The sequence below is a fragment of the Crocodylus siamensis genome, chromosome 6, assembly GCF_052110815.1.
Source record: "Crocodylus siamensis isolate JL-2025a chromosome 6, ASM5211081v1, whole genome shotgun sequence".
NCBI lineage: Eukaryota > Metazoa > Chordata > Crocodylia > Crocodylidae > Crocodylus > Crocodylus siamensis.
In genome coordinates this window covers 96,741,781-96,766,663 of record NC_143400.1, presented here as the reverse complement: position 1 = coordinate 96,766,663, position 24,883 = coordinate 96,741,781, and the positions used below count along the sequence as shown (strand labels likewise).

General features: G+C 55.6%; 2 protein-coding genes across 6 annotated transcripts in view; one reads left to right on the top strand and one right to left on the bottom strand.

The window, feature by feature from the left end:
* The window catches only part of CCDC50 (coiled-coil domain containing 50), a 50,869-nt gene extending 44,308 nt beyond the window's left edge, over positions 1 to 6,561 (bottom strand). Inside the window, exon 1 of the mRNA XM_090056299.1 lies at positions 6,427 to 6,561. Within this exon, the coding sequence (XP_089912425.1) occupies positions 6,427 to 6,475 (49 nt within the window). The 5' untranslated portion in view covers positions 6,476 to 6,561. The remainder of the gene's footprint in view (positions 1 to 6,426) is intronic.
* On the top strand, positions 6,539 to 22,289 carry UTS2B (urotensin 2B). 5 transcript variants are annotated; one of them, XM_090056294.1, is made up of 7 exons: positions 6,539 to 6,661; positions 7,579 to 7,653; positions 7,838 to 13,691; positions 16,716 to 16,817; positions 19,440 to 19,477; positions 19,990 to 20,083; positions 21,666 to 22,289. In XM_090056294.1, exons 3-7 carry the CDS (start codon positions 13,589 to 13,591, stop codon positions 21,689 to 21,691), a joined length of 363 nt encoding a protein of 120 aa, XP_089912420.1. In that variant the 5' UTR covers positions 6,539 to 6,661; positions 7,579 to 7,653; positions 7,838 to 13,588; the 3' UTR covers positions 21,692 to 22,289. The 5 variants fall into 5 exon arrangements, with proteins under 5 accessions (XP_089912420.1, XP_089912419.1, XP_089912421.1 ...); XM_090056293.1 differs by lacking the exon at positions 6,539 to 6,661 and adding an exon at positions 7,034 to 7,170; XM_090056297.1 differs by lacking the exon at positions 6,539 to 6,661 and having other exon boundaries at positions 7,514 to 7,653; positions 7,838 to 8,142.
* Positions 22,290 to 24,883: the final 2,594 nt, after the last annotated feature.

The window sequence follows — 24,883 nt, the reverse complement described above, 5'->3', positions numbered from 1 at the left end:
ATGCAGGACCGGATTGGGCCCACACTAGATCCAGCACGGTGGAGACCCAGGTATGTCCCCCTCCGTATGCCCAATCCAGCCCCACCCTCGGACCCACGCTGTATATAGAGCCGGCCCCGGACCGGCGGGAGTGGGCGCATGTAGGGCGGGGGGGGCTTGGTTTGGCTCTGGGGATGACGTGGCTCCGTGGACCTTATCTCTGACACCCTTGACTTAGCTGAAATCCCCACCTTTTGCTCCAAACACTCCTTATCAGCTAGATCACTGGGGCCCAGTTCAGGGATGCTGCTGGGAGAACTGGGGGAGGAAGGCAGCATGAAAGAGCACGCTTTTCCCTGCAGCCTTGAAAAGGGAAGCCGACTCGCTCCCTCTCAATCCTGAACAGCAGCAACCGCAGGGGAAGAGAGATGCCAAACCACGGCCGTGGTGCGCCGGAGCCAAAAAGGTCAAGCAAGACTGTTTGGCTTGGCCGGGGACGAGGCGTCTCGGTGGCACAGTGGGTTAGCGAGCAAAGCAAGCCATCCTCGATCGCACTTCCAGGGCCTCACGCGGCACCTGCCGAAAGGAGAGGAAAGGCGCCGCTGAGCTTCGGATGGGTCCCCTGAAGCGCGTCTCTTCCAGCCCGGTTCAGTGCTGCGCAGGGAGGCCAGGGAGCAGGCCAGGAGAGAAACGATCACAGCAGGCTCCGTGCAAACACGCCCAGGGGACTCAGCTCCTAGCTACGTAGACAAGGGTGGGAGAAAGGGAGGAGGATGCTGAGCTCCTTCTACAGAGAACTGAAAGGATGAGTCCCCCGGGCAGGCAGCAAGCGACCGAGCTGCAATATCGGAGGCGAGTGACTGACACCTCTGAGCAGCATAAAAGGATCGAGCAAGTGCTTGGAGGGTAGGGACATCAGTGGAAAGTCATCATACGACCCAGGCAGGTATTATTTTTTTCCTCCAAGGCCTGAGAAGACCCCCCCTTTGCACAGAGCATGGTGCCGACAAGCCAGCTTGTATAATCCCTTTGCAATTCAGGCAGCCGTCAAGGGCTTTTCCTCCATCCTGCATTAGCTGCAGGCACACACACGCCAGCATGGGACAGTCACTGAAAAGCCTATTGTGCAATCAATTAATTTCGGCAGCGATGTTTTGCCCGATTCCCTCTGGTAACCCACCGGTCACGAGTCGGCATTCAGATCTCGATGGCACCTCGGCATCCCTGTCCCCCACCCGGGCCGTGGAGTCTCCACAGGTCTTAGTTTTTTAGGAGCAGGTTAGCTGGGATGCTTTAGACAAGGATGACCCTGCCTAGACAGCCTCCCAAGAGGCTCACCAGGCCTATTTCCCCCCCCGCGATGTTAAAATTCTCCATGCATTTATAGCGAGGTCATCGTGATGTTTATGCAAAGCTGCAGAGAAGCAAAAAGGGGAAGACAGAGCCTGCTGCTTGGTGCCCACGAGTGTGAATGGGAGCCTGCCAGCCCCGGGGAAACCGGTGCCAAGGAGGAAAATACAAACACAAGCCTTTCCTGTTCTCCGCAGCTGCGTCTGCCACAACCACGCACGAGGAACCAGTCAAGCCAGTCTCCGAGCAGAAACCAGGGCTTTCACTAGTGCAGCTCGTTAGTTTAATGAAGTCAAATGAGACATGGCAATGAGCGTGAACCCAGAATGGAGCTATTGTCACCACCACCCGTGCACAGAGAGACCTAGGAACAATGAGGTCCTGTCTACTCAGAGCAGACATAGCCGTGTCTCCCTGCCGGTCTCCTGAATTTAACCTCGGAGTCTATCAAGTCACAATGGACTGGATCAGTCTTGATCTCCCAAGACACTTTCTCTCACTTCCTTCCTGCATAACTAAAGAGGAACATTGGCCTTCCCTTTCCAGAGGGCTCTTGTTCCACCACTCTGGCTCTTTTCACTGCTGCAATGCAGCCACCTCTGGGGTGGAGCGTGACAGCTCTCAAACAGCACAGAGAGGCTCTTCCCAGCCACTTCGGCTAGCGAGGGAAGAAAAGCCACATCCACTCACAACTGCAAATATGGACAGAGGCAGGGAGTTGCTTAAGATGAAACCTGGCCAGGAGGCTGCGGCTCACGCGAATAAATATTACACAGCCTTGATTGACCACAGCGGTCAGAACCGCTCACTTCGCTTCTCGTCCGAGATGCAGCACGGCCCGCTGCAAAGTGGCCTCGAACAGCCGGCAGAAGCCCGCTCCGGTCTGATGCTATAGCTCTGCAGGTCGACCTGGACCAGCAAACGCTCCCGGTGGAAAGACCGCCTCTCTCACAAAAAGAAGCTTTTGCAGGCAGAGCTTATGAAAATGAGCTTATCTTGCTGGGATCCTTTTTATCTTGCTAGGATCCTTTGATTATCTTGCTGGGATCCTTTGACCCCAGCTGACTTCCTGCCCCTGGGGCAGGGGCCTGGACTTGATGATTTTTGAGGTCCCTTTCAACCCTAACGTCTATAAAATCTATGAAAATGATTGGAAAAAGCCTTTTTTTTTTTGTTTGCCAGTGTCCCCACTGGAGCTTTCACTGGTATAAGAGTGTCATTTAAAAAGCCCTGCCACACCTCTGACCCAAAGTTTTAAGTAGAAGGGTAGATTTGCACCTTCGAGACTAACCAAAGTGTGTGTGTATATAAGCTCCTTTCATTAGTGTACAAGGTGTACATCCACCCTGCTTTCTACATGATGTCAGACTAATGCAGCCAACTACATCTCCCCAAAGCTTAAAGACCCGGCCTCAGCAAGAAATGCATTGATTTGAACAACCAGCACAGGTTCCCGCAGCCTCAGGCTGCGCTTCGCCGGCCTTGCAAAACCTTGCAAGGCTGCAGCAGAAAGGCAGCGGGACAACACCCACTGTCCTCCAAAAAGCACCTGGCATCTTCAGTTGGCACCCAGCACTGAACCTCTGCTGCAGGGGAGTTTATGAGTAACTAAACCAAAGGAAGCAGAAGAAAGGATTTTCAACCCATTAATGAATCACTAAGATGACCTTTACCCAAAACCAAAGAATGTGAACGCTCCCCTAAAAGGATCAACAGTGATCGTCTGTATTTGGAGCGCTATTACCTCCTCGGATGTGAAGCTGCTAAGGGCAGAAATGATGAGTAGCTGATAATCCCCCGTCCAAGCGAGGAGGCCCAAACGCAGGTCAGTACTTTAGATGTGCTGTCATGCAAAGCACCAGAGGCAATTGGGGCTGTCCAGAACACAGTTCAGATCCCATCAACTTCACAAATTTTAGCCACGTGTAAAGGGTTTTCCAGCCAAATTTGCCTATCTAGGGACACCCAGGAAAACTGATCCAAATTAACACAGGCTGAGAATTTAAGGTGGACTGATTAGACTGCACTAAACTGCCTGGATACTCATTCCCCATGAAGGCAGCCTTTATTTAGCTTAAGTAGCATTAGGTTATTTTACTCTGGAATTAGCTAGAAGCGAATTAAACTGGTATAAATTAAAGCCACTGCAAGTCTGAACGCAGGCAGGAGTTAAATCAGTCTAATCAATCTGCTGTAGACATTAATTCAGATTAATATTCTTGGGTACCCATGTGTAGACATAACTGGAGGGTGAAAACCCAGCACGACCGAACAAACAGGGCCAAGATTCATCCTCAGATTGAGATATCTGAACACTGACTTTCTTCCTAAGCGATACACAACAGAAGCAACAGAAGAAAACGTCATAAAGTCTGCCAGCTCCCTCATCCCCACATGCCATCTACTCAAAAAGCGTTGAGACAACTGGGATGTTCAGACACGTACATGCCTGCTACATGGCGTTCACTTTGCAAAACCCCTGATCGAGCCACAACGTGGATTTAGACTGTGATCATAGTATTAAGACTCCTACAACTTCCCTTGACTTCGGTGAAGTTATTACACATTTTCATGGCTGGAAAAAGCTACCAATCCTGTCCCCCTTCAGTACCCATTTTTGCCCCGAGAGCTGGGTATGTTGAAGGCTACCGACTCTGAAATAGCGCTGCTGAAGCAGGCAGGCATCACACATCCTCGTCCCTGCTTACAGACGGGGAAAGTAAGGCACAGACTGGGAGAAAGATCCAGCAAACTTATGGCTGAGCCAGGGGCTGCTCCCAGCATCCAAGTTAGTCCTAAGATTTTAATTGGCATTTGGGCTTTAACGCTCAAGAACGCCCCCACGCCCAGCAGTTTTCCTTATGGAAGAACGCAGACATCAGAAAGCTCGCAGCCCAGCTAAGCGTTTAGGATGCACGCGAGATCAATGACTCCGGGTGACAGCGGGGCTATTCCCACCCATACAGACCATGCCTATGAACCGCGATGCGCCCGCAGGGCCTGGATGGCACTGATGCTGCGTTTTAATGCCACCCCGGGCACTGGCATTTTCAGTGTCGCTAGCCCAGAGGAGGAGCCGCGAGCCATCTGGAGCTGTGCAAGGCACACACGCACGCTACTGTCTGTACCTAGCCCTCAGCCCCTAACCCTGCAAGAGCTGGGAAGAGCATATTTGCATGTCAATGGCTGAAATAGTCTCCCAGATACTTATTGTGCGAGCCAGCCCCGGAAACAAACCTCGACTGCAGACATGTACAGATGTGCAGGGCTCCCCTCCCCCCCGGCTCTTGCCAGGGAACAATGCAGAAAGCAGAGCCCGGCTCGGGAGCAAGGAGGAACAAAGCGCCCGAGCTCAGCCCACCGCTTGGGATTTGAGACAAGGGCAAATCACCGCATCCTCCGCTGCCTCCTGCTCGGGGAAGTTCCTGTTGCACACAGCATCCCCTGAGCCGGATCTCTGCCCTCCACCCCCAGCCCTTTGAGGATCCCTCAGGCCCATCTGCAAGGATTTAAAACAGCTGCGGATTAAAGGCAGGCTTAAAAAAGCAGCTGTCCCCGAGCCGCCACCCCTCCACGGGCGCCCATCTCCCCCACAGTGCAGCACGAGAGATTCATGGCACAAGCGGCCGTGGAAAGATGCGGGTCACCCAGAAAACGGAGCCCTGGCAGGACCCGCGCCGCAGGCTGCGCCGTGCCGAAATGCCGCGGATCCCGCTGCGGTTGGATGCGCGCCCGGGCTGTGGCGGAGGCCGGGGTGGCTTCACTAGCCCGTGGCTCCCTGCCTGCCGAGCCCAGCGGGCAATGCACGGGCTCCGCAGGGCACACGCGGACCGTCCGGACACAGCATGGGTGGTGTGCCCCCAACATGTGTGCACACGTGATGCCAAATACACCTCCATGTGCAAGGCCCCCCCGTGCACTGCACATATATACCCCCCTTCAGAACACGCACACCGCCCCAGAGCACACTTCCTGTACACAACACACACACACACGCTCTCTCCACACAGAACACCCCCATGCACAGAACACGCACCCCAGGCAGAGCACACCTCAAACAGAACAGACTTGTGTGCACAGAAGACACACACATGGCATACTGAACACACCCCCCCCTCCAATATAGAACACAAGCACACTTTACACAAACACCCCCATGTACAGAACACATACCGTGCACAGAACACACACACGCACCCCCCATAAAAACACCCATCATACACAGAACACACACATTCACATGCACACACGTACTGTGTGCAACCCCCCGTGCACAGAACACAAACCGCATGCAGCACACAATGTACAGAACACATCCCACTGTGCATAGCACATACACACCCATACCGCGCACACACACATACCTGCACATGCACACACCTGCAAAACAGCCCACCACGCACACCCCCCATGCACCCGAGACCATAAAGAGCACACCCCACTGTGCATAGCACACACCCTCCCCACACAGCACACACCCCGCTGTGCAGAGAACACACACTCATACATATATGACCACACACATACCCCCCATACAGAACAGTCCCCATGCACACACACATGCACACCTTCCATGCAGTCCACACCATATAGAACACACCCCACTGTGCACAGCACATACACCCCCCACAGCGCACACCCCACCGTGCACAAAACACACACACGCATATCTGCACATGCACACACCTCCCCCATGCCGAAGAGCCCCCCCCCCACAAATCTGCACATGCACACACCTCCCCCATGCAGAAGAGCCCCCCATACACCACACACAAATCTGCACATGCACACACCTCCCCCATATAGAAGAGCCCCCCACACACACGCACACACCTCCCCATACAGAAAGCCCCCTATGCACACACTCCCTCCACACAGCGCGCACACACATGCACATGCACAGCCCCATCCAGGAGAGCCCCCATGCACCCCCACCCAGCGCACCCGCACTGCACACAGCACACACACGACACACGCGCACACCCAGACAGGACAGCACACAACCCCTGTCCCGCGGGCGCGCGCGCGCACGCACACACACACACACACACACACACACACACACAACTCCCCCCCCCCCCCCCCGCGGGTGCTCACCCTCCTTGACGCCGGGCAGCTTGGACTGGTCGATGCGGGGCTCGGCCATGGCCGGGCGCAGGGGAGCGGCGCCCAGGAAGCGGAAGCGGCGTGAGGGCGGGCTGGCGGACGCGGGCCCCCCGCCCCCGGGGCCGGGCCGGGCCGGGCCCGCGAGCAGCCTCCGGGGCGGCGCGGGGACGGCGTGTGAGGAAACCCCCGCGGGGGACACGGCCGGGAGCGGCGGCGGCGGCGGCGCGTGAGGAAACCCCCGCGGGGGCGGGGAGTCTCGGCGCTGCCGGCGGCTCGGACGCGAAGCCCCGCGCCGGATGCGGGGTCCCTGTGCCGCCGGCCCCCGCCCCGCCTCACGTACGCCCCGCGGCGGCCGGCCGTGCCAGCCGCGTGAAGGGCCGGGCCGTTATCGCACCAGCCGTGTCCCCGTCCCGCCGGGAGAAGAGCAATCGGCTGCAGCCGCAGCGTCTCCGTGCCAGTGGTGTTATCCGGCTCCGGTCGCGGGCCGTCCGTCTAGGGGAACTGCCGGCCCCCCACCCTTCTGCCGCGCGGCCGGGGTTTGGCGGGGACGGGGCAGTGCCAGTGCTCCTGGAGGGCCCTGGCTAGAGCACCTGGCCTCCTGCTCAGGGCCCGACCCAGGCCACATTCGGGGTCAGGAGGGAATTTCACCCCGCGGTCAGATCGATTCAGACTCGGGGGTGCCTTCCTCCGCCATCTCTTGAGCGTTTATAGCAGGACATCGGGTGCCGCGGCCCCGTGCGTTACCTGGGGCAGGCTGGGGCGTGCTGCTTTCTCTCGCATGGGGGATGATGGTAGTTTTACGGGGAGGGTAGGTGGTGGTTTGATCCTGCCTCGGGGTTGTTTTATAGGTGATGATGATGCACTTCACCCTTTGCCCCCTGTGCTACATCTGCCCCTGAGGCTGCTCTGGGGGAGAAGGCAGCACCTCACCCCAGGCTGGGTGTCTCTTGCTGGGCTTTTCTCCATGCTGGGAAGCCCACGCATGGGCCTAGACATCCCTTGCTGGGTGCAGATGAGGCTTTTCTCCATGCATGGGCTTTGACAGCCACAAAGCTTGGGGTAGGGTCCAGGTGGTGGGTGCAAGAGAATCTCTTGACCCCCGCAAAGAAACCTCAAAGACACGTTCTGCGTTTCCCCATGCAGATCTGCATGTAAAGGAGCTGCACAGCCCAGGGGAGCTTGCTGTTGCCCCGGAGCCCAAATGGGGTCCCACAGGGGGTAAGTACCAGCCCCGAGCTCAGCAGATGTCTGTGTGCATGCTACCGTGCGCTGCTGGGGGTAGGGTATCAATGCAGCAGGCCTGTGTTCGGGTCCTTATGCCCCAAGTGGGAGTGTGGCTTCCTGGGAGGGAGAGACAGAAGTTTCCTTGTGACCTGAGCAAGGCTTCGACTCTCTCTTCTAGGACGTCCCCCTAGCCAGCAGAGGAAACAGCATTTAGAAGAAAGCGGCTGTCAGATGGTTATGAAAAGGGGTTGGAAACCAGCCCTGAGAGCCGTTTCCAGCAAAGCACTCCAGCTGGAAGACTGCATCGAGCGGGGCTCCATCAGGGGTCTGTGCTCAGGCTGGTGCTACGCTGCGTCTTCCTTAGTGGCTTGTCTGATGGGAGAGAGAGCAGAGCTGCTAGATCTGCAGGTGCTGGCAGGGGCGGCCAGATGTGTCATGAGTTGAAGTCCTGCTTTATAATAATCTCAACACATGGGAGAAAAGGTAAAAGAAAACAAAAACCTATGGGCTGTTTGGCATGGTTAAGTGCCAAGTCCTGCATCCCTGTGGGACTCACCGGTAGCATCAGTGCAAATGAAGGAAACAGCTGGGAAGCCACTGGTCTTACAGGCAAGGATCCGAGGATTATAGCAGCTATCAAACCAACTCCTGATCAACAATGTCATGCCTTTGCCAAATGTGTGTGCCGTGATCCCTCTGGACAGCCTCAGGAGAAGGATTTCAGGGGAGGGCTCTGAAACAATAGAGCCGAGACCTTCGCCAAGCCAGGAAATGCAGAGTTACAGGATGCAACACCCCTGGCCGGGATGGAGGAACCAGCCAGTGTAGGGGGAGTGGGCTGGCTCGTGATATCAGGGAGAGACCCAAAGCAGGGTGGGGAGCAGATGCATCATGAGAGAGCACGGAGCAGCTAACAGCACCTGCTTCTCCAAGGGCAACTTCCATCCCCCATCCTTGGTCACAGCGTGCAGGAAGAGGGAGGATCACATGGCATTTCCCCTTTAGCTGACCACAAGTGTTTCAACCACATGATAAAACCCGGGCAGCTCACGAACAGTTCTGAAGGAGAAGCAGGGAGGCACAGCGCAGCGATCACGGACTCTGGGGGCATGTGCATCTCAGCGTCTGGGTACACGCAACTCCTGCTCACGTGAAGACTTCGGTTCGTGGCTAGAAGACTCAGGAAGTTTGGCCGCTCTGCTACGTGGAAACAGCAGCAGTGGAAATGGTCCTAAAGCCAGGGCTGTTTCAGCACAGCATTTGCTAGGAGGGCCTCGGGGGGGCCCAGCAAACCAAAAGATGGACACTAAGGGGAAAGTTGTCACTGGTAGCCAGTGAATCAACCAGCTGACCCCACTCCAGCCCTGCTTGCTAAGTGTGACCAAGGTGCCTAAAAGCAAAACTGCAACAGATACGTTCTCTGCCATGTGGCTTGTGTCTAACAGTGTCGTGTGGCACAGGGATAAAGGGCCACCTGGCAAGAACATGCCCATTAGAAGGAAAGTGCAGGGTGAAAGTGGAGGCATCTAGGCGTGGTGTGAGGCTCACTGCCCAACGAGGGGGAAGGACGTGGGAACCGAGAAGGAAAGCGGTGCTGTACATGATCAGGAAAGGGACAGCAGGAAAACACGGTCTAGCAACCAAGTAAGGTTCAACTTGAGAACGAGCATAATTTCCAGACTCCTGACGGAGGCAAGGCAGAAGGGTTTGCCTACACCCTGACTCCTCAGGCATGGCTGCACTTACCGTGCTTACCTATATGAATCAGGCATTTGCCTAGGCCGTCATCAAGGCTGCATGTGCTAATTAGCTACAAAATCGTGTCTAAGGCTCTACCTACGTGGTTTGGGGCTGATTTTTAAAGCAGGCCCCTGGGAACGCCCAGTGTTCAAAGGGTTACGTTTCTCATTAATAAAAGCACCTGGATGCCTGGCCAAGATGATCTTTATTAATGGAAATGGGCACTAGGGATTGAGATGGTGCATCTGTCACGGACTGCATTTTCTCTTCTTTCATCTCCTGTGAATCTTGCTGGTTCATCTGCGGAGCAGAAGGACAGAAACCGGGGGCAAGGGATGTTGGTGGGAAGCGCTGAGGTGCCAGGGAGATGGGTATGGCCTGCCCGTCACCTGAATTTGGTTATAGGGAGTGATATTTGGTCTGGCTCAGATGGCTCCAAACTCTACCTTGGCCTGGATGAAACATCAATATAATCTGGGTCTTTTATAGCAAGTCTAGGTGGACGTCAATCCATGCAGCGGCCTCAGACTTACTCACTGGCTCTCACTGTATTTCAGCCTGAATTGTCTGTCTACATCTTAGATTCAGAGAATTGTAGAAAACGAGGGTTGAAAGGGTACCAGGAGATCACATCTAGTCCACCCCCCTGCTCCAAGCAGGACCAGCCCCAGCTACATCATCCCAGCCACAGCTTTGTCTACCTGGGCCTTAAACACCTCCAAGGATGGAGACTGCAGCACCTCTCTGGGTAACCTGTTCCAGTGTTTTACTACCTGCCAAGTGAGAGAGTTTTTCCTAATATCCAACCTCAACTTCCCTTGCTGCAACCTGTGCCCATTGCTCCTTGTCCTGTCACCACTGAGACCAGTCCAGCTCCATCCTGGTTGAGAACAGCCTCAGATCCAGGGGCTCTCATGCCCAGGTCATGGGGCTGGCCCATTGCAGATCTAGTCACCTATTGCCACATCCAGGAGAAGACAGACCACATTTTGGGGGCAGAGATGTTGAGACGCTCAGGTCGAGATGTTGGCTCGGGGCTTTCCGCATCTACCTGTGTGACTGTTTATAAGCCGATCTGGACCTTGCGTTTCCTGCTCTAGAGTTGAGATAGAAATCCAGCTGGGAATGAAATGCACTGAAGGTATCCCTGGCTGAGGCACTGGTAGCCCCCAGCGCATCCCCACATCTTGGTCCGTGCAGGGGATTTCATCTGGAAAGAGCCCTCTGATGTGCAGCGCAGACCTGGCCTTGGCCATGGGACGCTGAGCAGGGTTTGTTAGACTAGAGCAATCTGAGGGCAGCAGCAGAGATCCTCTGAGCTGAGCTGGGGGGAAGGCAGCTGGCAGGACATGGCATTAGCAAACGGGAGGAAAGATCTTGAAGGGCTGGCATGGTGCAAAGGGGATGGGGGAGAGGCTTGGCATGCATGGTCAAGTGAGCAATGGCACATCTTGCTGGCAGTTCTACCACAAGATGCCCCTGGGGGAAGATCTTGCCTTGCCTGTGAGCAGCGATTCTCAGCCGGGATGTCCCAGCACCCTGGGGTACCTTGGGAGCCTTTCCTGGGTGCTCAGTGTTAGCAAGGTTAGGTGTGCATGCAGCCTTTGCAGAATCCTAGATCCACCCATAGACTCATTGAGGAACCAGGAGGAGAACCCCTCTCCCCTTCCCGCCCCTCCTTTGGTATAAGCACTAGGCCTTGCTCCACTCCAGGTAAAGCCTGGGATGTGAAGACCCCCTTACGGCACTGCATGGCATGGTGTTGGGGACCGGCCCCCCTCCTCTCCTCCTGGCAGAGCCCGCAAGGATTGAGTGCATGCCAAGCGCCTCGCTTCAGAGCCGCCGTGGGCTGAGCAGCAGCTGAGGCCAGAAGACAGCACGTAGATGATGTGGGGCGTGGAGAATAAATTGCATGAGTCAGACTAAAAGCTTCATAAATATTGACTGGCTTTAACTGTCCCCCGGGGACGAGACTACCTTGCTTTGCAGCCACGGCCTCTCCCTGCTCGTTAAGCACTGCTCTCCAGAAAGCACGGGCAAGCCTGGGAGGAGACCGCGGAGACGACTGCAGGCCTGTGCGCGCGTGATGCTTGTGCCCTCTCGGTGCTCCCCAGCTACATCCCTTACCCCCGGCTCTGGGCACCGATGGCTTTGCCTATGGCTGGGTGGGAAGCAGGTCGTTCCCTGTTGGGGTTTCTACCTAGGTTCCTCCGGGGAGGAGAGGCAGTGGAGTCAGGGAAAGAAACCCTGGCCAAGGGGCATGAAGGAGTGGGAGGGATAGTTCAGGAGCATTGCCACAGTCCAGTGCCCATCCCCAGCCCGGGCTGCACCCAGCACCCCTGGAGGAGGCTTAAAAAGCCCCTGACACATGGAGCAGAAAGTGGGGGCAGAGGCAACCAGCAAAGCCCAGAAGCCTGGAGAAAACCCATAAATGAAAATAGGCCCGGTTACTCCTATAGGTCTGCCTGTCCCTCTGCCAGGGGCACGGGGAAACTAGATAACCTAATGGAAACATAGAGCTGCAATTGCATCCTCAGCCAGAGCAGCTCCCCTGGGCTCGCTGCAATCCAGCCAACGTGGCCCAAGGCTTCTTGATACCCAGGAATCTGCTCACAAGAGGAGGCCGAGGTGATTTAGGACCAAAGAAGTTTGATGGAGACCTCCTGTGCTAGACTGCAGCTCTTGACAGCTTCAGACCCTAGTCTCTCAAGGGGCTGTGAGCAAATGAGGCATAGATCCACCACAATTTTCTGGCCACTTCCTCCTTTCATACCAGCCTGACGTCTAGGGAGATGGCAGCCCTGAGCACCTCCATCTAGGTCCTTAACATGGTCTGACCTGGGGAGAAAAGAGCTTGTGTGCGTTGAGAAGGTGATGTTGACTTGCATTTGCTCATCCCGGGAGCACTGGGGGTGATGGTAGGGGTGCAGCAACCCTCTGACCAGTTGCACTTGGCCACATGTCCGCTCTGGGATTTCTCAACCTTGCAGGAGACAATCTTCAAAGAGATGCCAGCACTGGGGATCACAAGCTGGAAAACCTAACCCTGAAGTGCTCATGCCTGTTGGTCGAAGCAGGTCACAGGTGCAATCAGGTGGCATTATAGGAGGAATATGGCATAACGGGGTGACTGTCCCAGCAGACAATATCCACAGACCAGCTGTTTGCAAACTGCCAGTGACTCAGCCCTGCAGCTCATCCCTCCCGTCACGCCAGGGAGGAGATAGGAGCCAAGAACAAAGTTGGCTATCGTTGTCGTTGCTTTGTCTCTCGGTATCATTAAGTCATAACAGCAAATTAATGACTGGTCCTGCCTCTGCTGTGATGAGGAGGCCGTAAATAGTCCAGCACAATGAAGTCACCCGCTGAAACAGAGGTGGGGATGATGCTCCTTGCACGGCACTGTGTTTTGTCTGAATACAATGCAAGCTTGATGCAATCAAATGTATCAGCAGAACCACCCCTGTCCCCAAGCAAACCAAGGGGGTCTGGCCCCACCTGGGGTAGTTTTGGACCTGATGTCCAAGCTGACTCTCTGGCCTGGAATAGGCTGCAACCTGCTGCCTGCCGAGCTGGAGGGAGTCAGGGGAGGGAGAAGACCCCCACACGCCAGCAATCAGTTAAATGAAATGAATGTCCATCTCTTCCCCAGCACCATTCTGGCACTCACAACATCTCAGGCTAATTAAGACAGGGAAGGGCCATGATAAATGACCCGACTCCATTACCCTGATCGGCCCTGATCTAGTGGCACGCGGTAACGTGTGCGCGAGAGAAGCACTTCCACGACAATGCAAAGTCACTGGGGCTGGGCCGTCGGAAAGACACATCACAGGATACACGCTGTCGCCGCAGCCCGGGCGTGTGCGCGCAGACGTGAGTGCGATGCACAATTCGGGAACGCTGCGCACCCGGGATCAGCTGGATTGGAAAGATGTGGACCGAGTTCCTCTGACGTCCGCGACGGGGTTGATCTGTCCATTTCCCAAGGAGTGAATCATATTGACAGGTTGAATTATATTTCAAGATGGGTTTTTTGTTTTTTTTCCCTCCCCCCTTCTCCCTCCCTCCAAAGACCATTTGTAATCGCGGCACATTCCCTGCCTTTTAAAAGCGAGCTCAGCCAGCGCTGGTCACATTGAAGCCCTCCATCCTATGCAAAAGAAGGAGTCTCCTGAGCGGTGGGGACATGGGCAGGATCGGTTCAGCCCAGCTCTGCTTTGGGATGCTTGCAGTCTTGGCCATTGTGGTCTACATCCCTTCCACACACGGGAAGCCTTTTTTACTGCAAGGTAAGCTGAAAGGCCAGCGTGCATTGCTCACACAGGTGGGCGCTCGCCTCTGTTGGTCATCTATCTGCTTCTCTTTTCTGCTTGCAACCATCAGAGTGCATTGATTATTATTTTGCAAGGTCATAAGGTGACCTAGGCTCACCATCTGACACCTGAGACCTGCCCAGGGACCGGTAGACTTGTCCCTCTGCTCCGTTGCTGGGTTTTAAAGCATGTTGCATTTAACTATCAGATCAGAAGCAACCTGCAGGATGGGTCTATGCCCTCCTGGTCTTCAAGAGAAAAAAAATTCTCCGGTGTTAGACAGCTATGGCCTCAGCATGTACCATGTTAGGTCTGACAGGTTTTAAGAGTCAGTAGTAGACGGGGGTTAAATGTTTTCTTTTCTCCCCGCCCCCCACTGAGGAACTGGCTTGTTAGATGCTCTTCTTCACTAATTTAAGTTCATCTTTTCCAGGACTGACCCTGTAGGGAAATGCTGGTCATTAATCTTCCTTATTCAAGAGCCGATGCAGGGAAAATAACAACAGCTGTCTATAGAATAGAGAGCCACATGCCACTTTGGAAATTACTTTTCCTCTGGTACAACCTATTTGCCTTTTTGTAGTGGCCCCAAAGCATTCCCGAGGTCCCTCCAGCTGCATTCAGCTGGCGCTTATTTTTATTTCTTTTTTATTGCACATTTGTATTTTTTTCCTGAAGCATGTGACTGACTGGAGGCATTGTGAATGCCTGGTCTACGATAGCTTGAAGTGCGCACCTGTGCAACCCCGCTGACCTCTCTGGGTTGGATCCCTGCTTGTGAGTGAGATCAGAGTCAGGCCCTTTTAATGGATGTAGTGCATCCAGGATGGTTTTGGCCCAGTCTTTGTGGCAAGCATTGTTTTAATTGCTCCTTTGGAGACTTATGCAGCGGTGTCTAAATATACATCCAAGTGGGCAGGTTCTGGTGCATCCTCCAGCTCTCTCAGGTCACCTATAATAACACCCGTGCGGCACGTTGGAGGGCTCATCTTGGCCTTAAGCCCATCAGGGAGGAGGAGGAGGAGGTTTCCTGCCTTCTGGTCCAACTCCCTGCAGGATGCACGGTTGCTTCAGCATCATCCTTGCTCTTTCTGGGGCTTTGTAGAAGCTGCTCCTTCATTTTGGGCATGGAGACAGCATGTTGCATGCAACCCTACACAGCTGGGGAGCCCCTACCCCCAGCCTTAGCCTATACAGGAGACCGACTGCACACAGCTGGCAGCTCCTAATCTCCTATGCCTCTGTGCATAGGGCACGGACCTATGGAGGGTCTCTTATGGTCAGCAGAGACTGGTGAATGGGGAAGGGGGTAGAGGGTTTAGTCAATCTTTCCAAGGTGGGACAACCACTTCCCAGACAGCACATGCGAAGGACATGCTCCACGATAATCTCAGAGCAGGCCCTGGACTCCCTCTGGTAGCAGGAAATGGAAAGGTTGAGTTCGGCGGGGGGGGAGCGGGGTCCCTATGTATAGGGGGATCCTTGCATGGCCCAGTCGGATGCTTTCCTAAGGGAAAGGGGACATGTCTGGGGGCTGCCTGCTCTCTGCTGTGTCCGGCAGCTGGAAGGGTGCCTGGGCACCGAAGGGAGACTCGGACAGCTTCACTGAGTGCAACTCGGATCTAGCAAGGATCTGGTGATGTGGGTCCATTATGGGTGCAGCTGCCCTAAACTGGCAGTGGGGGTTGCTCTTGATGGTCTGATGCACTCCCAGCCCTGGCAGGATTCTTGCAGGTGCATCCTGACAGGCAATTTGGATGCAAAAGCCCCAGGCCCTGAGCTGATTGGGGAGGCTCCCCCAGCCCCTTGCATTCAGCCTGGCCACTGCGCTGCAGTCTGGGGCTGCCAGGGTGGGCAGACACCCCATGTGAGCCCCACTGTCCAGAGCCATCACCCCTCTGCATGCGTCTTCCTCCCAGCCTTCGTCTCTCACCCGACGTGCGGGAACGGGTCGATGTCGACCTGGGGGGTGTGGGCGGCGGAGTCCCCCAGGGCTCGGTCCTCGGGCCTGCACTGTTCAACATCTTCATTAGCGACCTGGACGAGGGTGTGGCGAGCACCCTGTTCAAGCTGGCTGATGACACCAAGCTGTGGGGGAAAGTGGATACACAGGCAGGCAGGGACCGCATCCAGGCAGACCTGGACAGGTTGGAGAAGTGGGCGGATTTGAACAGGGTGCGGTTCAACAAGGACAAGTGCAGGGTGCTGCACCTGGGGAGAGGGAACCAGCATGATGGCTATAGGTTAGGGGCTGCCCCTCTCGGCAGCACAGAGGCAGGGAGGGATCTGGGAGTCAGGACTGACTCCAGGGTGAATACGAGTCACCAGTGCGATGGAGCAATAGGCAGAGCATCAACAGGGCATCACTAACAGGTCCGGAGAGGTCTTGCTCCCCCCCTATGCAGCACTGGTCAGGCCACGGCTGGAGTCCTGTGTCCAGTCCTGGGCGCCGCACTTCAGGAGGGACGTGGGGAGCCTGGAGAGGGTCCAGAGGAGGCCACTCGCACGGTTGGGGCCTCCGTGGCCAGCCCGATGGGGAGAGGCTGAGGGACCCGAATCTCTTCAGTCTCCGCAAGAGGAGACTGACTGGGGGGATCTACAACCTTATCGGGGGCCAGCAGCAGGGACTCGGGGAACGCTGTTCCCCAGGCCCCCCTTGGGGTCACCAGGAACAGTGGCCACAAGCTGCGGGAGGAGAGGTTTAGGTTGGATATTAGGAAGAACGACTTCACGGTAAGGGTGGCCAGAGCCGGGAATAGGCTTCCCAGAGAGGTGGTGCTCTCACCGATCCCAGGGGATCTTCAAGAGGAGACTGGACAGGCACCTGGCTGGGGTCTTATGACCCCTGCCACCCCCAGTGCTCCTCCTGCCCATGGCGGGGGGTCGGACTCGATCTGTCCAGGTCCCTCCCGACTCAGTGATTCTGTGATGTATGAACTTGGGCTGGGGTCTCATTGCCCCTGGCAGCGTGGCCTGAGTGTCATCTTCTGTATGTCGCAGAGAACCAGATGTTTCCAGAGAGACAGGACGCCGGTCACCGAGATGCTCTGCTGACTCTGCTCCTTGATAAAAACCCTGCCTGGAGGCGCCCAGCCAATATCGGTATGTGGTGGGGAGCAGGGGGGCAGGATGTACCCCCTCCGGCACCAGGGAGCTTGGGGTATTGGAGTATGATAGGCCTGGGCCTCAAGAGCTAGTGGGCACCACCTGCTAAGTGAGCCTAGACAGGCCCAGATTGGGACCCTGCTGCCATGCACCAGCTCTTCTGGGTCCTGCAAGTTTTTTGGGGCTGCTTTTCTTCTGCAAATCCAGCCATCTTCACAGCTCAACATTACATTGAATAGCTCCAGAAGGGTTTGCATTATCCTTCTATCTGGTACAACCGCCCTGGCACTTGATAAGGAGTGCTGATGAGGGGTCCCTGCAGCCTGGTGGCTGCTGGAAGGAGGATTCTGCATTGTGCCGGGGACCTGGACCAGGCCAGAGCCGCCCCAGGGCAGCGGGAAGGGGGAGCCAGCTGTCTCCCCACCCCTTTGCTGCATCCCATGCTCTGTGCTCATAGCTCAGCGTCTGGTCAGTGTGTTACGAGTAGCACGATCGAAGAGCTGGGAGACCAGAGAGGTTGTGCGCTGGGGTCACTGCGTTAGAGGCCCGGGCTGGTTCATCCAGGCAAAGAGCCATGGGGGCTCCTGTCTGCACCTGAGCTGTACCTGAAGCTGGGGAAGGAACAGGTGCTGGGAGATTTCCTGATATAGGAGCATAGAAAATTCAGGTTGGGAGGGAGCTCAGGAGGTCCCATCCAGTCCAACCCCTGCTCCAAGCAGGACCAGCCCCAGCTACATCATCCCAGCCAGGGATTTGTCTATCTAAGTCTTCAAAGCCTCCAAGGATGGAGACTGCACCATCTCTCTGAGGACCCTGTTCCAGTCTTCACCACCCTCCTAGTGAGGAAGTTATTCTTAATATCCACCCTCAACTTCCCTTGCTGCAGCTTGAGCCCATTGCTCCTTCTGTCATCTGCATCACTGAGACCAGACCAGCCCCATCCTCTTTGCAGCCCCTCTGCAGGGAGGTGACGGCTGCTATTCAATCCCCCTTGGTCTTCTCTTCTGCAGACTCAATCAGCCCATTTGTCTCAGCCTCTCCTCACCAGGCCTGTCCCCCAGCCCCCAACCATTTTCATTGCCCTCCACTGGACTCTGTCCAATGTGACCACATCCTTTCTGTAGTGGGGCCCACAGCTGGACACAGGACTCCAGATGTGGCCTCCCTGGTGCTGAATAGAGGGAAGAATCACTGCCCTCCGTCTGCTGGCAACGCTCCTACCGACGCAGCCCAGGATGCTGGTGGCCTTCTTGGCACTAAGGGCGCACTGCTGGCTCCTGTTCAGCTTCTTGCCCCCTGTCCCCCCAGGTCCTTTTCTGCAGAGCTGCTGCCCAGCCCGTCGTCCCCAACCTGCACCAGTGCAATACTCCCTCCCTCCGTAACTGCTGGACCAGGGCAGAGACATGGGAAAGCAGGACTGGGCTGCAGAGTGCTGCTCTAAGGACTCAGGGCCTTGCTAGGGATTTGGGCAGGTGTCAAGGTGTAGACCTAGCATTTCTCCTGTCACTGCACACAAGGACTGATCCCCAGGTAGAGCCATGAAATAATGCTCTCTCTGTGAGGCCCATGCACAGCCCAATGAAGGTGGGTGGACTCCACCTAACTGCAGTGGGTTTTAGGGCAGAAAGGGATTCATTTCAGAGGAATATTTCCCATGAAAGCAGGAGCTTAGTTCCTGATGCCCCAGCACCACCCCTCTCCCCTCCCAGTTTGCTATTCCCAGTTCACACCATTCGGGCAACTGGTGTGGAGAGACACTAGGTGCTGGACATGCCGAAGGATGGGAAAGGCACCCAATGGGGATGAGCTCGTGGCTCATGCACTTCAGCCCTGGAGCTCTGTGTGCTTTCAGGGCAACCTGGACGGGGAGAGCAAGGCACAGCTGTGTGCAGGGGCATGGCCAGGGCTACACCGAATGTGCACAGCACAGCTGGGAGCAGGGCCATGCACCGGCCTGTGCTGTCTTTTCCATCAGGCCCTGCCCAAATGCTGCTGTTTAAGCCTCCTGTTGACGTATTCAGCTGGGCCTGGGAGCCATGCTCCCCTTTGTGAATGCAGTCAGGTCCTCTGGGAGCATCATCCTGTTCCTTTATAAAGGCTGCACTGAGACCCACTCCTGCAAGGTGTGGGGGCACCTGGCTTCTGCTCGGAGCCAGGGGGAGTCTGGCACCGACAGGCCTTTGAGGACCATGTTAGGGTCTGCGTATACAGCCTTGGTAGTGGCTAGGTGGAGCCAGACACAGCCAAGTCCTTCCAGTACTTGGCCGCGGGGGCGATGCATTCCCAGCAGAGAGAAGCAATGTTACAGGGCCAGAAGGTCACATCAGCAAAACCAGAGTGGTCAGCTGTACGAACGTCCACCAGGTCCTGAGCACGTCGACCCCGGCCCATTTGGACCTGTACTGGGTACCACGTAGGAGTTATGCTGGCAATGCAGCAGCTGTGCTGCTTTTCCAAAGCAACAGGGAGGATAGATCCTGTAGGTTTTCACAGAGAATTACAGCCTTCCTGCAGCCTATATTTTGAGGCCGTAAGTGGCAAATTGGCCTCATTTAGGTTTCTAATTCGAGCTTCTAATTTGGGTCCTGGCACTGACACGGCGTTTGTTATTTCTTCCAGACTTGGAGCTGGCGAAGAAATATGAGGAGCTTCAGCAGGTGAGAGAGGCACGTGCCTAAGGACGCAGGCTCAGCCCAGCCCTGGTTGGGGTTAGATAGTGCAGGGAGTTCGCGGGGCAGTCTCATGCACCCAGAATGGCTTTTCATTGCTTATCTCACGGTGAGAATAAGAGTGGAGTAAAGCAGGGTTGCAAATATCTCCCCAGCAGCAAGAAACAAAGAGCCCATAGTGAGCAAGCTGCAAAATCCCCTATACTGCAGCGCCCAGAGAGGGGGTAGGAAGGCTCAGCAGAGGGAAACCTGCCAAGGGAAGAGGCTGCTCCTTCTCCGCGTTTATGCCATTGCTGTGGCATAACAGGTTCAGGCCAGAGACAGGACAGCAGGAGTCTCAGGGCAAACCTCCCCGGGACCGTTGCACCTTGTGTCGAGGTAGCCCCCTGTGCTGAACAAGGCTTGCGCTCGTGGAGAGAGTCAGAGAAGCAGAAGCACAGAGGACCGATGGCTGGTCACAGAGGGGGTGGCTGATTCCTGCTTGTGTTTGCTTCACCCAGCTGGCGAGGCTGAAGGAGGAGCTGCTGGCGGACAAGGGCTCTGAGATGGCCTACGCCCTGGAGAGCCTGGCTGCGTCGCACCCACAGAAGCGTGGTGGGTCGGGGTCGGGGTCAGGGTCCGGGTCTGGGTTCATGTCCTGCCTCCCCTCTACAGCAACCAGACTAAGGCTGGCCCAGGTCACACTGTTCCCTGACCTGGCCTGGTTGCTGATGGGTCCCACATCCATTTGGCCCTGCAGTGCACACCCTAGTGTGGACTGTTTTGGGGGAGAAACCGGAGATTTCCAGAGCCCCTTAGCCCCCAGCCTGCACCTAATAGCTCAGTGCAGGGTCCTGATGGATAAAGCACCCACAGCCATGTGAAACCCACCCCAGTTTTTGTCATCCAGGGGGAGGGGTTTGCATCCGCCTGTCGCCTTCCAGCAGTGCAATGCAGGGGCATCAGTGCAGCTGCAGCTTGGCACGGGGCAGGCCCCGCTCAGCCCTGAGCAGGGAGTTTTTCCTGGATTTCCTGCCTCAGTGGTCTCTGTCTTTGCTTCGGTGAGGGCTGGAGGCATGCGGGGGGCTGCATGCTCTCCACTTCGCTGAGGCTCCAGGGCTCTCTCTCCCAATTCATTTCAAGCCACGTGCTTGACCCAGGGGACCCTATGGCCACTGAGTTTCTTTGGTGCTGATAAAATATACATTTCACCAGCTCCTCCCCTGAAGACAGTGATGTCTCCACTAACTCAGCCAGCAGTGGGAATGGGTCTGGACCAAAGTCGAGGGGCTGTCCCAGCCCATGCATGCTGCTGTGATGGCAGGTGACACGCCCTGAGCTGTAGGGAGGCCGTATCCAGAGCAGGATAGGGCTAGCATCCATGTGCAAGGAGGTCGGGGAAGAGAAGAGGCTCCTCCTTCGGGCTGCTCTAATTCAGTCCTGTATGCAGAAAGCACAAAGATGCTGTAAATCCCCCTTTACCTGCTGCTACCACACCCAGAGCCAACCGTGTGCTCTGAACCTTAGCCTGGACCTAGCAGCCCCCAAACCATAGAGAAGTCCCAATACAGGCCTGACCTGTGGGGCTCGTCTGGGAACTCAGAGCCCCTCCAAATCAGCCGATAAGGAGACCCTCAGAAGTGTTTGGCTCCTTCTCCCCTTCTCATCTTCCTTTCAGTGTTCCCAGAAGCTCAGAGGAAGGGGGCCGGGGTGGGAGGCAGGGTATTTGTATTCCCATCCCATCATTTCAGGTCTTCTCCAGCCTGCTTCTTCTGGAAAACCCCATGGTTGGGGATGGGTGGGTTGTTTGCGTTCTTAGGGACACCTTGGTACGGGTGTGATATCTTTTATTAGACCAACCAGATTTTTGCAAAAAAAATTTTTAATTGCAAGCTTAGGGTTACCTGTGTCAGGAGAGAGAGGCCCTGTCTTGCGTGCCCTGGGTGTCCTTCTGCCCCTGCTCTCATGCACAGCTGCGTGGGGATGCCCAGACAGCATCCCCAATGCATCACCAGGGGCAGAGAAGGGGCACCATGGCAGGGCTATGGGCACTGGTTAAAGCCCCACCTGTTGTGAAGACCCCCAAGCTCCCCCAAACTCCCCGGGGTTGTAATCCCACTCCCCGGGTGGAAGGAGAGGCGTGAAGAGCTCACCCCCAGAGCCCCCGCTCACAGCTCTCTTTCTTGCCCCTCCGCAGCCTGCTTTTGGAAATACTGCGTCTGAGGCCTGGCCCAAGGGGAGGAGGAAGAGGAGGTGAGCCCCACACTGCCAGGCTGCGGCCTCGCTGCTTCATCGTCCTGCTGTTCCCCGGTGGAGTGAGGATGGGCTGGGGTCCAGCTACACCACTGCAGCCCCCACCCTGCGGGCACCAGCTTCCCCCTCTGGGCCCTGCTGCACCCCGTCTTCCCAGCTCTGCCTTGCTTTGTTTTTTAGTGTGCTCCCTGGGTTTCCCTGCCTCCTCCAGCACTGCTCCATGCTTCCTTTCACCCCCATGCCCCCCATCCCTCCGAGCCCTGGGAGGATGCCCGGCCAGCTCCTGCCCTCTGCAAGAGCTGGGCATGGTGGTGTCAGGGACCCCTGCTCCCCTTCCCCACCTGACAGCAGCAACCCGTGTCCAGGAGGGTGATGGGCCTGGAGCCGGCACTGGTGGGCTGAGCACGGTGTGGGGGCCCACGGGCTGGCAACCCTGACGCATCTGTGTGCGAGTCCTGTCTGTGTGCACTGTATGCATCCTTCAGTGTTTCCCTCGGGATGGGGAGAAAAGGCACAGAACGGAGCTGCTGGATATCACTCAATAAAGAGGAAAGACCCATTTCTATTGCATGGGCATCCTGGAGGTTTCCTTTCTCTTTGCAAAGAAGGTGCAGGGACTGGGGAGGGTGTTCATTATGGGTGCAGCAAGGGGGTCTCACTCAACAGATGCCGCTGATCCCAGCCAGCCATATCATGTCGCTGCTCATGGCTTGGATTGTGGTCTGCATGAAGACCCGTTCCTCCAAAACACCAGTTACTCTCCTCTCTCCACTCCCTGGCTTCGGGCCCATGCTGGAAGCAGCAAGGTCCCCTGTAGGCTCCTTCAGCAGGGGACCTATACCTCTGACAATGCTGCATCTGATACACGCCGCCAAGGAGCTGCGGGCAGCAAGCTGATCACTCCCAAAGCACATGCCACTCCTGCCGCTAGCTCTCTGTGCTTCACAGGGTTATGCATATGCATGCAGTGTGCACGTGTAAATGTGCCTTGTGTGCCAGCTCCTATCATGGCAACAGCAGCAGACACAGCCCTTTCTGCAGGGAGCTCTCTCTGGTCCTTGGAAACGCGTTTGGCCTTTTCTGCCCGTCACCCCATACCCAGTGTTCCCAGCTTGGTGGGTAACAAGCTGATTATCTCTGATGACCAGAGCAGTGGATTTGAGCTGAGGTCCGCAAGGCTAGCTGTGCCCCATCTGCTTCCTATCGCACCGTACGACTCACAAGTGCAACGTGAAGCTGTAACGATTGCACTATTAGCCTTCATGAATGGGGTGGCGTTGGAGAGACCGTATGGGGGGGTTGCTGGGGGAGTGCAGGCAAATGTGACAAAGTTTATTGATTTTAGGGTGGAAGGGGTCATTGGGATTTTGTCACCGGCCAGCTCAGCCTGTGGTCTCTGCAGCTGAGTTTGTTGCTGGCTCTTTTCTGGCAGTGTCTTGAATCCCTATGGCCTTATACACCTGGGGCAGCCTACAGAGTTTGGGCTTGGGGGGCTATCCAGTGGTGACCGTGGGGGTGCGAAACATAAGCTAAAGAGGCAGAAAGCCCCCCTCTGTCTCCCTTTTGCAATGGCAAGCTGTGGGCTGGCCCTTCCCCTTGGAAAGGGCTGGTCACAGGGAACAGAAAGACCATAAACCAGCCCCTTGCATGAGGTAGGGACTTCCTCTCTGGGCAAGTGACTGCTCTCCAGCCTGGAGCCTTACTGCTCTGAAACACACGGGATGCATCTACACATTCCTCTTTTTAGCAGGCTTAGCCTAAAATCACCATTATTAAGGTGCATTAAGGGCATGTGTGTGCCTTTAATGCACCTTAATAATGGGAATTTAAGGCTATATTGAGCCTCAATTTGATGCCTGCTATTAGGTGCTAATAGCTAAGTCACATTAGTGCATGCGTAGAGGCGCTAATGCACATTAATTGTGGTGTGTGTCAATGGATATGCACTGTTAATGCGCATTAGTGCATCTACACATGCACTAATATGACTTAGCTATTCATGCCTAAATTTAATGTGCCTTAATGCTCATTAGCATATCCACATGTAGACGTGTGCCTAAATTCTCTTAATACATCTTAAGCAAAGGCGTATTCAGTTTAGGTGCACATGAATGCACGTATAGACATGCCCACAGAGAGGCAAATCAGATCTCCCTTGAGTGCTGCTTGCATGCAGGTACAGGGGCAGCCCAGTTGTGTGGCATGCCAGCCCCGTGGCTGAGCACCCAACCTGGAGGGTGATAGGTACAGGCTGGAGAGATGCTCAGACGTGATCAAAATGGAGAATTTTTACAAAACCAAAATGTCCCTGAGCTTGCAGCAGACACGTCTCATGTGCACCCGGCTTGTGACAGCCTGGTGGGGTCAGGGAGAAGGACAAGGCCTGCAAGGACACATATCCCACAGCCTGGCCCTAATCAGACAGTTGGCCACAGGCTCTCCCTTCACCCTCAGCTCTCTCACAGGCATCATGTTGTGCTCTCTTTGCAGTTGAGGAGATTGGGAGGCCGGTACCAAACTCATGCCTCCCCCAGGCTTCAGCCCCCTTGCCTGAAGCTGGATGTTGTGCTTTGATACAACCCATTTCTGTAACTCCCATAGGGACGACCTTTGCCATTCCCTGCCCCTTCCGATCCTGTATGCACACAGCCTCCTTCTCAAATTAATTGATGCCATTATTTCCATTGAGGAACTATTATAAACCACCCCTGGAGTCTAGGTCCAGGTGTGAGCTGCTCAAATGACTGATTATACAGTATAGACCCGACTCCCCAAATCAAGCTTGCCGAGCGCTGGGGACAACCAGAGCATGATGCCAACCCCAAAGCCGAGAAGCGGGCTCATCTCTATTCCAGTTTACATTTCACGGGGTGGGTGGCTTTCCTCGTTGCCCACTGATTCCCCCAAAGCTCCTGCTGGGTGCCCTCCAGGGACCTCAAATCTCCACCTCATCCCTCGAACGGCACAAGAGGGGTGGAAGCAGGATAATCAGCTGAGAGGCATAGGAAGCGAAGACCCCTGCAGCAGGTCAGTGTCTCCCAAACAGATGAACAAGGCAGGAAAGATTACTACAAGCCAATCCCTAAGATATTACATGGCGTTTATTCAGGCAAACTCCTATTCATATCCATAGAAGGTTTTCCTGAGTAAAAACCGCCGTTG

Coding starts and splice junctions, on each gene's coding strand:
- UTS2B (XM_090056295.1), top strand. CDS start 7,467: ATGGGCTTTGACAGCCACAAAGCTTGGGGTAGGGTCCAGGTGGTGGGT. Junction 7,654..16,715: donor CAAATGGGGTCCCACAGGGG/GTAAGTACCAGC, acceptor TGTATGTCGCAG/AGAACCAGATGTTTCCAGAG. Junction 20,084..21,665: donor GTCGCACCCACAGAAGCGTG/GTGGGTCGGGGT, acceptor GCCCCTCCGCAG/CCTGCTTTTGGAAATACTGC.